This window comes from Xenopus laevis, chromosome 4L (assembly GCF_017654675.1).
Source record: "Xenopus laevis strain J_2021 chromosome 4L, Xenopus_laevis_v10.1, whole genome shotgun sequence".
In the NCBI taxonomy this organism is placed as follows: Eukaryota; Metazoa; Chordata; class Amphibia; order Anura; family Pipidae; genus Xenopus; species Xenopus laevis.
This window is the reverse complement of record NC_054377.1, coordinates 79218796-79233104: the sequence shown is the minus strand read 5'-3', so window position 1 is coordinate 79233104 and position 14309 is coordinate 79218796. Positions and strand designations below refer to the sequence as shown.

Below are 14309 nucleotides of genomic sequence, written 5' to 3'. Positions count from 1 at the left end.
TTGTTTGTATAATGATGGAAAGGTACCAGTAGAGAGTGAAAGATTGAATAGGTGGGTAAGTGCAGGAGAGAGTGTATCAGAGATTGGGTGGAGAAGGCGAGAGGGTATGGGGTCAAGGGAGCAGGTGGTGGGTTTTGAGCTGGCTAGAAGTTTGCTGACTTCATCTAGAGTTGCAGGGGTGAAGGAGTGCAAAGTAGATGTGAGTGGACTGCACGTTGGTCTGAGATTGTTGTCGGACGGTATGCTCAGCCTAATGAGATCGATTTTTTCATTAAAGAAATGAGCAAGGTTCTATGGAACCCTCCTTTCCATAAATAAAACAAAGCATTCCCTATTCCTCGTGTGCCCCTAGCTTAACTAGAAAGAATGATTGATAATTTAGCATCATCATGGACAACAATATCAAAAATTTCAAAGGAGAAGAAAAAGTTACCTGAGACATTTTACTGCATGCCACCGTCATAAGTATATTGTTAAAATCTGTACAGCTCCATCTCAAGACATACATTCCCTCATCATTTCCTTCTTGCCGTAATTTGTTTATTGCATACTCTGTGCTAAAAACATAATGGGAAACCAATTTGTAATACAAATAAAAATATTTTTTTTGTAACTTTGAGGCCTATTCATAGATACTCTCTTTATAAGGGTTTATCTTCCACATATTATTAGGATAATACATATTTATAAAGCAGCAACTTTTTCACAGACCTTTACAACAAAACCATATGTACATCATACATCAAATTACTTACAAATTAGGGATGAGCCAAATCCACAGATTTGTCCAAATACCGAATCATCCACAAAAGAATTTGGCTGCATATTGAACCAAATCTGAACCCCCATTGGAATTTCCGGAAAATTGGAAAATGACATACATTTAAAACAAAAGTTTGTTGCATTCAGTTGTCCTGAGCATTACAGATGTTAAGTGTTTGGATTTAGTCAGCTAAAGACATTGGCCAAATTCTAAATCTGCTAAAAGTGAGTTACTAGCCAAATACTGAACTCGATCCTCGATTTGGTGCATCCCTACTACAAATATTGATCAATACAGGTAAACAAGACCATGCAGTAAACAACTGCACATGTAGGTATAACCTACAAAGTACATTGTAGCTGTTTTGCTATAATGTATTTTGTAGTTGTTTTGAAAATCATTATGTATGTAAACACAAAGAACAGTGGAGTGCCATCATGAGCAATATATTAGATGAATAAAAGCAACCGAGAGCCCTGCAAGGTACACCAAATTGTGACAGTAATTGAAAACAGTAAATTCAAATATAAAATGTCCTTAGCAAGAGAAATTACTAGATATATAAAGTACTCCCACTTAAAAAAATTCCAAACAACTGCAGATATTATTGTGTAGATGCAATGTCCTCAGGGAGAATAGAGGGAGTATCGTATCGTGATTCAAAAAAATCATCCAAGCCATTCTTAAAGGCATTAACTGAATCAGCCATTACAACATCACCCAGCAGTGCATTCCACAACCTCACTGTGAAGAGCCACCTACGTTGCTTCAAATGAAAGTTCTTTTCTTCTAGTCTGAAGGGGTGGCCTCTGGTACGGCGATCATTTTTAAGGTAAAAAGGTCCCCTGCGATTTGTCTAATGTCCTCTAATGTACTTGTAAAGTGCAATCATGTCCCCTTGCAAGCGCCTTTTTTCCAGAGAAAACAACCCCCAACCTTGACAGTCTACCCTCATAATTTAAGTCTTCCATCCCTCTAACCAGTTTAGTTGCACATCTCTGCACTCTCTCCAGCTCATTTATATCCCTCTTAAAGGAGAAGGAAAGCCCCAGGGCGCAAAACCCCTCCCCCCTCCCCTGTGATGCCCCCCCTCCCTCCTCCCCCCTGGCCTACCTGTCCCCCTGGGCAAATGCCCCTAACTTGTTACTCACCCCTCTGCGCAGGTCCTGTCCACGGAGTTCGCAGTCGCCATCTTCTCCCACGCGCGTCTTCTTCCTGCTCTGACCGGCGTCTTCTGGCGCATGCGCAGTAGAAACAGGTACCGGTACAGCTCTATTGCGCCGAATGTCACGAAGTGAAATCGGAAAACTTCGTGACATTCGGCGCATGCGCAATAGAGCTGTACTGGTACCTGTTCCTACTGCGCATGCGCCAGAAGACGCCGGTCAGAGCAGGAAGAAGACGCGCGTGGGAGAAGATGGCGACTGCGAACTCCGTGGACAGGACCTGCGCAGAGGGGTGAGTAACAAGTTAGGGGCATTTGCCCAGGGGGACAGGTAGGCCAGGGGGGAGGAGGGAGGGGGGGCAACACAGGGGAGGGGGGAGGGGTTTTGCGCCCTGGGGCTTTCCTTCTCCTTTAAGGACTGGAGTCCAAAACTGCACTGCATACTTCAGATGAGGCCTCACCAGGGACCTATAAAGAGGCATAATTATATTTTCATCCCTTGAGTTAATGCCCTTTTTTATGCAAGACAGCACTTTATTTGCTTTAGTAGCCACAGAATGACACTGCCCAGAATTAGACAACTTGTTATCTACAAGAACCCCTAGATCCTTCTCATTTAAGGAAACACCCAACCCACTGCCATTTAGTGTATAACTTGCATTTATATTATTTTTGCCAAAGTGCATAACCTTGCATTTATCAACATTGAATTAGCCCAGGAAAAACTTATACAACTATATTACCTTAATCCCATGTTAGTTTGTTTGTTTCTTAAATAAAATGCAGCATGTAACATGGCATGCTACACTTAGAAGGTTATTTACTAAACCTCAAATTTATCTGGTTGGCTTTTTGGGGCAAAAACTCAAATTCTTAGTGGGAAAAAAACTAAATTTTTTTAGAGATTTATTGTACTCCGATGCTGCACCAGAATCTGAAAATCTGCCAAGGTCCTGAACAAGTCAATGGTAGAGGCACCGATCTCAATTTGAAGTTATTGTGGTTTGTGCTGGGTTTAGCATTTTAGTGATTCTGGAAATAAGTTTGAAAATTTTGAGCTATTTGGGTTTTCTCTCGATTTATCGAATTTTTCCGTGATCCAATTAATTTGAGTTATTTTATTAATAAATAAGTTAAAATTTAGAGATACAACATCTGCACTTACTTTGCATATATTGAAGTTCAGCTGAGCTCACCTCCAGCCTAGTGGTACATATACAAGCTGACTTGGAAGGAGAGGAAGATCTGCTAAAATTACAGGCCATATACCATATTTTCGGCTTGTGAGTAGGCATTTTGGCCAAATGGTGGTAGTAACAGATTGGATGTATAGGAATCAATAGTGCATGTCAACTTTAAGAGTGGAAGGTTTAAAAGGGAAGTACACCTTAAAAAGTGAACTTTTTCACCAGGATACCAGGTGCAGTCGCAATATCTGAACATACCGCACTATTTTCTGGTCTTTGTTTTTTTTCTCTATTGCCATAGGGGCTGATCTGATATACAATTTGGATACTTTGCATATATGTGACTGCTGAATGAGCAACTTCTTTGTGAAAAGCTGCAGGATGGAACTACACTATTATATATTTTATCACACTCATCGCCTTTACCATCATCACTTGCAACATTGTTTATCTATATATAGTCTTGTGGAAATCACGCACATATTTCTGAACTAATTTAAAGCAATATTCGTGACTGTACTTTCATTTTATGAATTTTATGAATTAATTAGAGGACAACAAATTGAAGATAATCCTTTGTATAAAAATGGGGTATATTTTACATTTAAGGTCAGAGGTCAAAAATTGTCTCTGCACACACTTTCACATTGAAAGTCCTACCATATTGGTCCATGGCATCCATTTTTTATGTTATTTACTATCAAAGGTGGTGCAACATCAGTGCAGAGGTAATGATGTGCATCTGCTGTGAGACGAAAGTATCCATCAATGAGTGCAGCGAAGGACAGTGCCTCTTCTGGTGAGGAGAGTTTCAGGTCCTAAATATACCAACAAAGAGAAATGTATTTCAATCAGTACGTCATTTGAAAAATACATTCTTTCTTAATTACATTCTGTAGATATCAATAACAGAAAATATACAATTTCAACAAATGTCTCCAGGAATACACAGGAGAGATTGCACAAACATAATATAGGAAATAAGGTACCCTTATTGTAAAATATTAGAATTCATGAGGGGGTCTAATTCTGCTAGCTGGAACAAATTTGCAACATGTTCCTTTTGGCACCTTTTTTTAAAAAAAACAATGTAGGTCTCTATTAAAAGATACTGAGTAAAACAGCTCATGTGTAAAACCCTGCTTCATGTAAATGAACCATTATCATAATAATATACTTTTTTAGTAGTAAGTGCCATTGGGTAATCATAAATAGAAAATTGCCATTTTAAAAAATAAGGGCCGCCCCCTGAGATCGTAAGATTCACTGTGCACACATACAAACCACATGTAAGGTCACATGAGCCAATTAACAGACAGAGTTCTGCCTTTTGCTTCCTCACTTCCTGTTACAGTTAGTGTTGTAGTATTTCTGGTCAGGGGATCTCTGAGGCAGCACAGATAGAGTCACGAAATGGTGGTTCAAGGCAAGAGATGTAAAAGGGCAATATTTATGTAAATATATATTCCAGTTTGGTAAGATTCTTTAATATGTCATTTAATTTGATATAAACTGTTACTTAAGTATTCATTTTGGGGGTATAGTTTTCCTTTAAGTTAAGGCCATTGTACACATATTTATTTGAAGTGCTTGCTGCCCCTTAAGTATAAATATCATGCCCAGTTATGATGACAAGGTTCTTACCCAATTGATACTACGTTTAGGTCAGTCCAAGATCCTATTACATCCAACAGTTACTTTTAAAAAATTGCCCTTTTCACTAATTACCTCTGGATGTCCCTCAGGCACCAATGTCTTTTGTAAACACTTCCTTCAGTGCACCTTGTAAGCTCGACTGATTCATGTAAATGATGTACATTCACTGTAAAGAGCTGTGCTATATAAATAACAGGTAATAATAATACTGCCAATGTGCAATGTGAAGCTTGCACACAAGACATACACGTGATGGGGTGGTTATTGTGCTAGAGATATGAACTAAGAAGCGAGAGAGGCAGAAATTCATAAACATGTATAGCTGGCCTGGGTATATTATTACAAATGTATTCGATTAGGCTTATAGATGGCTATTTAACAGTGTTGTAAGTACAGGGTAGTTGACTGCATTTGGGCTAGCCAACCAGTCACCACAGCACGCTGTATGAAGGCATGAAGGTCAGATCGTGCATGCAGCACATGTCCTGGTGGGGTGGGGGGCTGGACGGAGTTCCCTAGTTACCCTACTGCTCTTCAAAAGAAGAAATAAATATCAGGAATAAGTTCAAGATTATCAATACAGAATATTTACCATGCTCTTGTTATCCTGATTATTAATTATGACTGTATCCTCCTTTATGACAATGTGCGTGATTTCAGGAAAATACGAGAAGCAGTTCCACTCATCTTTTGTTTTTCCCTTTTCAACAGAGTTCTTACTTTTGCTTTCTGTTTTTTTCCGCTTTAGTTTCCTGTCTTTTTCTGACGCAGTACACTGAAATAAGTAAGAAATGTTAACGAACTCTAAATTAGCTTTCGTGTCCAAACGTTGATCTGCCCTACTTAATGCACAAAATATAGCAACCACAACAGCTTTAGCAGCCAAATTAAATGTCATTGTAGATTCCTTTAACTGAAGCCCAGTAATTAAAGGTACATTTTTAAAAAAAAGTGTTTACTTTTGTTGAAAAGCTGTAAAATGTGTAGTTCTAAACCAATCATTTGCATTGCTTCTTTCTGTCATGGGGGAATGTATTTTGTGGTACTTAAGTGCCCATTCTATTTCCTCACTATTACGTGAAATTGCATTTCTCTATTTTGTAAATAGCATCAGTGCTATCTGACTTTAATCAGGGATTATGGATATGATATCAGGATCAAAGCCATTTTCCACAAAACAAAGCAGGATCAATTAATGATCAAAACTGAAAGGCTCATTGACCTTATTAATTGCTGCTTGCAGATACCTGTGGCTTATACAGTTATGAAATATAATAATAACACTTCCTAGAGACAGTGTAGAACTAAACTGCAGACTGCATTTAGCTTCTCTGAGGCAGAGAAAAACACAAGCCCTGAATCAATACATGTAATTTAAATATTCTATAAAGCTTGTATTGTTATATTTAAAAAAGGGTAATTTCAGAATGAGTCACTTTAAAAGCATACAGTCAACACAATGAAATATTGTAAAATTTAAGATAGCATTACACTGTATAATTAAAAATATTTCAGTAAAATTTAACTGAAAATGTTACAATTAATGTACAATTAATCACTTCTATTAACAATAATTTCCTTGCAAAGTGACAGATTCCACTCCTGTTAATTTGCGCATATACATTTCGGTAGAAAGTCATATTGAAATTTTCTCTGCTGGCAGAGAAATAGAACAACATAAAAAAAAAACAGTTTGTTACTAAAAAGTTAAAAGGGGGATATTTAATATAAAAAAAGACCAATAACTGTTTCACACAATCCATTTTTCAGTATATTTTTCTGAAAATGTTTTTAGCTGGTAACCGTTTTCTCCTTAAATACTTACTGTTGGTTTTCGTCTCCAATGTATTCCTGAGTTTCCAGCGACCAAGACTTCATAGTGAAGCATATTGTCATAGTCACTAATATTAAATCCATTTTGTTCGTTCTCTGATTTGATAACCAGGGAATTTGTCTCAAAGATTTCTGCCCCATAATTCTTAGTTAATGTCTCCATGGTTGACAAGTATTTCACCTTCAGGTCATGAGGAGAAACGCTACTGTCACACAGGGTTTTATTGTTAAATTCTTTGAGGAAATTCTTAAAAACATTGTTTATCCGCATTCGGGTTAGGAAATTCCTTTGTTTGATGGTTCTGTTCAGCGTTTCTGGAATATATTTCTTGTAGCTGGAAAATAAGATTTCAAATTACCATATAAACTCTTTGGTTCTAGCAAGGGGATTTGCTGCATGATATTTATTTCGGAAGAACAAACACTACATTTAGTTTGGACCACATACCAAAAAATTCAAACCCTCTTGGGTTGGTACTGGCTTGCAGGTTATCAATGAGATGTAATTTTGAATCAAAAATGTGCAGAGACATTATTACATGGTACAGTTATGGGACTTGTTATCCAGAATGCTTGGGACCTGTGGTTTTCCAGATAATGGATATTTCCATAATTTGGATCACCATACCTTAAGTCTACTATAATTTACAACATTAAATAAACCCAATATACTTGTTAGTTATGGGCTAGTTATATCTTAATTGGGATCAGGTACAAGAAAGAAAAAGGAAATAATTATTTAAAATGTGGATTATTTGGATAAAATAGGGGAGACAGCCTTTCCGTAATTTTGAGCTTTCTGGATAACAGGTTTCCAGATAACGGATCCCATTCCTGTAATATGTTGAGAGAACGGAGATCAACTGGATCATCCTCCCAGAATCAAGCCAGTGCTGCAATTTACAAGAAAGTCCGTACTGGGGCTATTTTAAAGTCAATCAGTTATGTTAAAGTCTACTTTATTTAAAGGAACATTAACACCAAAAGTGCTTTAAATGAATTAAATAAATGTACTGTTACCCTGCACTGGTAACAAAAATATGTGTTTCGATATAAGAGAAATAGCTTATCTGTAGGTGGCGAATGAACAAATACAAACTTTAAATGTAAAAATCCAGAAGGAAGCCGATTCATTTGTGTGTTTACATTTACATAATTTTCCATCAAAAAATAATAAAATCACGCATCTATATAACATAAAAACTTGAGACTTCTACTTATGTTAATCTACTGCATTAACCTGATGTCCCTGGGAAGATCAGGAAGCTGTATATTCCTTTTCATGGCATAATGAGAAATTGCCAAAACTGCCATCCCCAGACACTCATTCTCTATTTCATGAACCTCTTGATCGTTTTTTGGCTCTCTGACTGGAGCTAGGCATTTTACCAATTCATACTGGCCCTGGAGATATACATAAACATATGTTAGTAAAAATCTTAGGGATCAATGAACAAAGATGTCAAAAAAGCAATACATTATTAAAAGGAGATTCCAAAGAAGACCTCTACCTGTGCAAATAGGTAATCCAGTGAGCTGGCATCAAGAAGAGGGGTACCTTCCTGGGTCTGCTTTTTATCATAACCATCTCTTTTTTTAGGATAATGTCTCCAAACTGATGCCTCATTTTCATTTGTCCCATGCCAGTTTGTAAAAATGAACCTTTTGAAAAGAAACCAAATTCATCCACTTTTAATGAGTTATCTGACTAAATTTTAGATTAAAGTACTATGAATGTCCTATTTATATTATGAAATGCATGTGATTTAGTTATTTAGTATAACATTGAGCAAATAATGATACATTAAACAATGATCTTCTTTACACAGAAAGAATATATGTCATATTTGAGAGAAAAGACAAAGTTTTAAAGTAATGTAAATAAATGAACCCCCTGAAAAATCCAAACAGCAGTCTTGCCAAGCTAGCATCAATAGTTCAATAAAAATGACAGATGACAGAAATATAGAAGACATAACCTGTACAATGGTTCACTAAACATTACAGAAAAAATATAAAGAAGCAGAGAAAGAGCACAGCAGTAAACTACTGGTTTTGGCAGGAATATATCATTATACTACTACTTGGCACAAAAACATATGCTATAGTATTTCCTGCTGTGGTCTACAACACAGGTACAGGTAGATCAGTCTCAAACGGGAAGGATACTGAGCTGTGCGGTTGTTATCACGGAAAGAAGGTATGCAAAACACCAAGCACAGACTAGTTAGGGCACTTCCCTCTGTGGCCACCCACAGATTCAGGAACACACTACAACATACACAGGTTACTTACAGCACTTACTGCTCTAATCTCCATTATAGATACAGGCACCAACAAGCCAATCTGACACTTTATTTTTTGTGAGATAAACAGAAGCTGAATCACAGGGTAGTTAATTATGTTCACACATGCACCAATATTTCATACAGTTAATTTCTGACTGAAACGTATGCTCTCTGGTGCATGTACTGGATGTGCCCCCCGGCAGCAAGCATAATTGCACACTGTCAAAACTGCCCAAATGATGACTGAATAGTTGTTTCAGCTGATATGGAGCTGCATTGGGCCACAGTTCAACGTAGTGATCTGAACAACTGGTCAGTTTATTTGTAGTGACCAGAATAGTGACAATACATAAAACAACAACGTACAAGCAAATGTCAAAGCTATGCAAGAAAACACTTTTTCCTAATAAGCAATTTACTGATACACAAAAGGAAACAATTAATATATAATATAAATAATATGCAAGTATGCAACCTACTTTTGGAGTATACCAATATTATGTTGTTATAGAAATACACTGAAATTGCTAAAAGTTATATGATGCCATTTAAAGGACATATAAAGCCTACATTTTCCTACCATGTATATAAGTTGGACATATCTTCCCCACACAAGCCACATCTTTTGTACTGCATATACCCCCTCCATTTGCCAGCGCCATCACATTTTACTAAAACAAATAGCAGCTTTCACCCAGCGGTCATTTTCCCCTCTGACACATTATCAGTAACATTGACATCTGCAAACAGGACATGGATGCTGTAAAGTTCATGCAATGCAGAATTCAGGTCTGCACAGGCACAACATACTTTGATAAAAAAGTTCTGCTGGGGCTGAGCACTGCAATGGTTAAACTGAGCTCAGGAGAGGTGGTTATAAGAAAAAATAGGATCAGACCGCTAGAGTTTCTATGAGAACCAGCAATGCTATCTCTTCATTGGCTGTTAGACTTGAGGGTGTATTTAGCAATCAACCAAAGTAAATTCCTGAGGGAGGAGGCAGAGTAGGTTAGAGGAGGAGAAGGGATCTAAGTAATTAAGTGGATGCTGCAGCCTTACTGTCAACCAGAGCGCAGGTTCACGGATTACATTCTTGTGGGGGGGGGGGGGGGGTTTACATGTCCTTTAATCTTTAGTTGGTGTGGTTAACAATGAGAAAGTCCTGTCATATTATACACTACAGACAAAGGATGGAGAGGTCAAAATTTATGGTATACAAAGAAAAACAAATGCCCCACGACAGGACTCTATGTGGGAGAAACAGGGCAAACACTGCGCCAACGGATGAGCTCCAACAGGTTTAACATCAAGCATGGCAACACAGATGCCCCAGTGGCAGCACACTTTTGCAGCAATACCCACAGTGTCAAAGATCTTCGGGTCACAGTTTTAAAGGGAGCAGAAGGAGTGGGAATTCAAACTCATGAGAAAGTTTTACACCATAGAATGTGGCCTGAACAGAAACAGGAGTTTTATGTCCAGATATAACTTTAACTAAGGCATACAACAGCTAGAAAAAAACACAGATGAGGACAATCTACATATTAAAATACACTTTCCTTAAAGGGATTCTGTCATGGGAAAAAAAATTTTTTCAAAATGAATCAGTTAATAGTGCTGCTCCAGCAGAATTCTGCACTGAAATCCATTTCTCAAAAGAGCAAACAGATTTTTTTACATTCAATTTTGAAATATGACATGGGGCTAGACATATTGTCAATTTTCCAGCTGCCCCAAATCATGTGACTGCGCCATTTACAATTCCTGCAGGCAGACAAAGCGGTTCATGTGCGGGTAGTGGGAACATGTGGGTCAAATTGCGGGTCCGGGTCCAGGAAGGAAGTACGCAGGTCAGGTGGGGGTAGCGGTTACATGTGGGTCAAATTGCGGGTTCGGGTTGCGGGTACGGGTTGGGTACAGGTTCCAAAAAATGGACCCCTGCAGGACTCTACCCTCTGCTAAAAAATGCACACTTATAAAGGTTTGATGACCTTTTCTTGGGTGTTTTCTCAATGAACCAATCACTCATTTAAACATCCTTCATACAGAATTCAGTTTGTGGAAACAAAGAACCCCTTTACACAGAAAATCTAAATTGCTTTTTATACCGCCTAGACCCAACAGCCATGTATACAGACATTTTCTTTAGTGTGTTCATGTATTATTGCAAAATGCAGGCTGTGCGCAGCTGTAAATGCTCTTGCCAGGTCGCTAAGGGTCAGCAGTCCCAGCAAGCAATTTCCAGAGATGATGCTGACGGTATTTTCAGTTCAAGCCCCTTCCCCCAGCTCCTGCTCTCTACTATACTGCTATTCCCAGCAACTGACTATTTCCAGCAAAGGCAGAGGACATTGCATTTTCCTTGCAGCCTTTATATGCAGCTCCATTTGTCTCTTCAAAAAATATTGTAGTGGAGTCCATGCACAGCACAGGACCCCTGTGTAAGGTTTGTGTTTGGACCATTTCTCACTTAATATGCCTTCCTTACTGTCCACACATTAATGAATCTTCTATAATAATAATTTCCTTACACAAGTTAAACAGCATTTTACAATAATTTATATCAAGCATTTTTTATACAATGATTTAATGAACACATGCACTAGAATAAAACAAGAAACAGATTTTAATGCACTTTTGCCCCTTCAAGTATGTATTACTCATCTGTAATAAAAATACTGCCATATCTCATCTGTAATTAAAGCCACATGTGTGCCCGGATTCAGCAACCCATAAGCAACCAATAAGATGTTTGCTTTTAAACAGGTTGCTATTGGTGATTAGCCTTTGCACTTTTTATTACACAACCCTGGAGCTGCAACTAGTTAAATAAACTTCTCCTTTTAGACATATTTTGCACTTCCTCTTTGAAACTAAATCGAATTACTTCCCAAAAATATGAATACTAAATAGAAAATCAAATATTGGCTTTGCAGTCAATGTTCCTTGCAAACATATTCTTACCTTTAAAAGTTTTCTCTTTAATAATTAAAGGGGTAATTGCCTTTAAGTTAAAAGGTGGTGTATTTTCTTGCCTGACTATAACAATTGTTATGTAAATAGTTTTATTACACTGCACACTGGCACAGACTATAAAGTTCAAAATCTCATTTCCACTGACATCTCTTTTCAAACTCTGATCAACAGCAGAAATTATGGGTTTTGACAGTCAGGTAGATCAATTTATCTGAGACACATCTACTGAATCTTCTACTGAAATACAGGCTTCTCTAAAACAAATTGGTGTGGCAGTTTCAGTGTGCACAATAAAGCGATACTTAAAGTGGACCTGTCACTCAGACACAAAAATCTGTATAATAAAAGTCCTTTTCAAATTAAACATGAAATCCAATTTCTATTTTTTATTAAAGCATTCATAGCTGTTGTAAGCTCGTTTAAACATCTCAGCTGTCAATCAAATATTGTCTGCCCCTCCCCTATGCCATGGGCATAGAGGCGGGGCAGGCAATTACTTTCACTTTCCATTCAGCACTTCCTAGATGTCACTGCTCTCCCCACATATCCCGGTTCTCTTTAACATTTAATTGTTTAGCCAGTGCATGGAAATGGACATCAGGTCCCCTATTCTGGTGGACAAACAAGATTCTGAGATGATACAAGGCTTTCCTTAAAAACAGTGTCCACAAAATGTCTCCTGCCTGCTTGCTATCATTTTGAATTCCCAGACTGAAGGAAACAAGATTCAAATAATTTATATAGTGTAATTAAAGTTCATTTTGCATGACTAATGTGATAAAATAGGATTTTGAATAATTTTTTTGGGTGACGGGTCCCCTTTAAACAAAAATTCAACTTGTAGTGGATTGTTTAAAACAAAATGCTGACTGGTTGCCACCAGCAATTGCAGTAGTAAAATTTAGCAACTATAATCATAGCCCCCAACCCCCCCCCGAGCTTAACAAAAGTAATTTTCCAATAACCGAATGGTGGAACCAGTAATGATGAATACTGCATATATAAATAATATCTGAAACATACCTCATACGATAATGAAGTTTCAGTGAAACATTAGAATCTATCTTGAAGATATGGTTTGGTGGATACCAGATTCGATCTCTCTCATTATATAGAGCAAATAGATTGTGGCAAAGGGGAGATATATCTAAAAGAAAAAACAGAAAATTATGATTTCAAATTTTAACTATAATACAAAGAAAACATAAATTACAAAAAGGGTGATTGTTTAGAGTGGAAACTGCTTCAGTTTAAACTTCCCTTCCTGCCAGAAGCCCCTTACCATTCACTTGAAAGCAAAACACTTTCTATGGTGGACTTCTGGGCCATAGATTCTAACTCGGATTGGAACTAATCAGGGTGCATCTTGGCTCCACCTGCCAGTTCTTGACCCTACCCCCAATTGTGTTCCATGTCTAGCTGCTTTGGAGAATTTCATGTGACATTTACATGCATTTCATAGAAATAAGGGGTTTATTAGGGCAACTCCTGAATAATGTAGGTGCGTTGATATGTATGATCATCAATAAGTAGCATACAATTAAAATACCTTAACTATTATGAAAATTATTTTTATAGAAACATGTCGGTATCGCTTTAAAGGAGAAGGAATGGTTAAAACTAAGCCTTATCATAAAGGTCCACCTAAATATACTAGTAAACCCTAAAAGTAATGCTGCTCCGAGTCCTCTGTCAAAAGAAACACAGCATTTCTTTCCTTCTATTGTGTACACATGGACTTCTGTATCAGACTTCCTGCCTTCAGCTTAAACCTCCTTGCCCCAAGTGTGAGCATGCTCAGTTTGCTCCTCTCCCCCCCCCCTCCTGTATCTGCTGTAATCTTAGCCCAGAGCTATAAGTGAGCAGGGAGAGACTCAGGCAGGAAGTGATGTCACACTGAGCTAATACTGCAGCTGCTATTCTAAACAAACAGAGACCTTATGGTAACAAATTCTACAGAATAAATATAGCATTCTAGCTTGCACTATTGCAGCTAATCGATTGGAAATAAAATGCCTCCGTAGCTTTCCTCCTCCTTTAAGCTCTGAGCATAAGATGACGAATTCACTCCATTTTACATAAAGTAAGTGCTCCAGTGAGCAGAACCCACTGGCAAACAAATATGTACAGTATTACTATGAGACATCTTTGCTAGAAACTATGCATTGTAACAGTTTTAATTAAAATGCTAATTCCCTGAGGCTATAAAAACAGTATAGAGGATTTTGCACCGGCAAAGATTCTGGGTTTCCTCCTTTTTAATACTCTGCCAGGCCTTTACTGCAGCGGCTTTCAGTTGCTGTTTGTTTGTAGGCCTTTCTATCTGAAGTTTAGTCTTCAACAAGTGGAATGCATGCTTAATTGGGTTCAAATCATGGGACTGACTTGGCCGTTCAAGAATATTCCACTTCTTTGCTTTAATAAACTCCTGAGTTGCTTTG

At 37.7% G+C, this 14309-nt stretch overlaps 1 protein-coding gene across 2 annotated transcripts in view; it reads right to left on the bottom strand.

Annotated features, from left to right (window-relative positions):
- Window positions 1–14309, bottom strand: part of jak1.L (Janus kinase 1 (a protein tyrosine kinase) L homeolog) — a 67634-nt gene that overhangs the window by 25685 nt on the left and 27640 nt on the right. For both annotated transcript variants that reach the window (XM_018258230.2, XM_018258231.2), the window contains exons 3-9: window positions 12892–13015; window positions 8116–8266; window positions 7845–8008; window positions 6597–6939; window positions 5364–5546; window positions 3776–3933; window positions 434–557 (exon numbers count right to left, since the gene is read on the bottom strand). In XM_018258230.2, coding sequence (XP_018113719.1) covers window positions 434–557; window positions 3776–3933; window positions 5364–5546; window positions 6597–6939; window positions 7845–8008; window positions 8116–8266; window positions 12892–13015 — 1247 coding nt within the window. The remainder of the gene's footprint in view (window positions 1–433; window positions 558–3775; window positions 3934–5363; window positions 5547–6596; window positions 6940–7844; window positions 8009–8115; window positions 8267–12891; window positions 13016–14309) is intronic.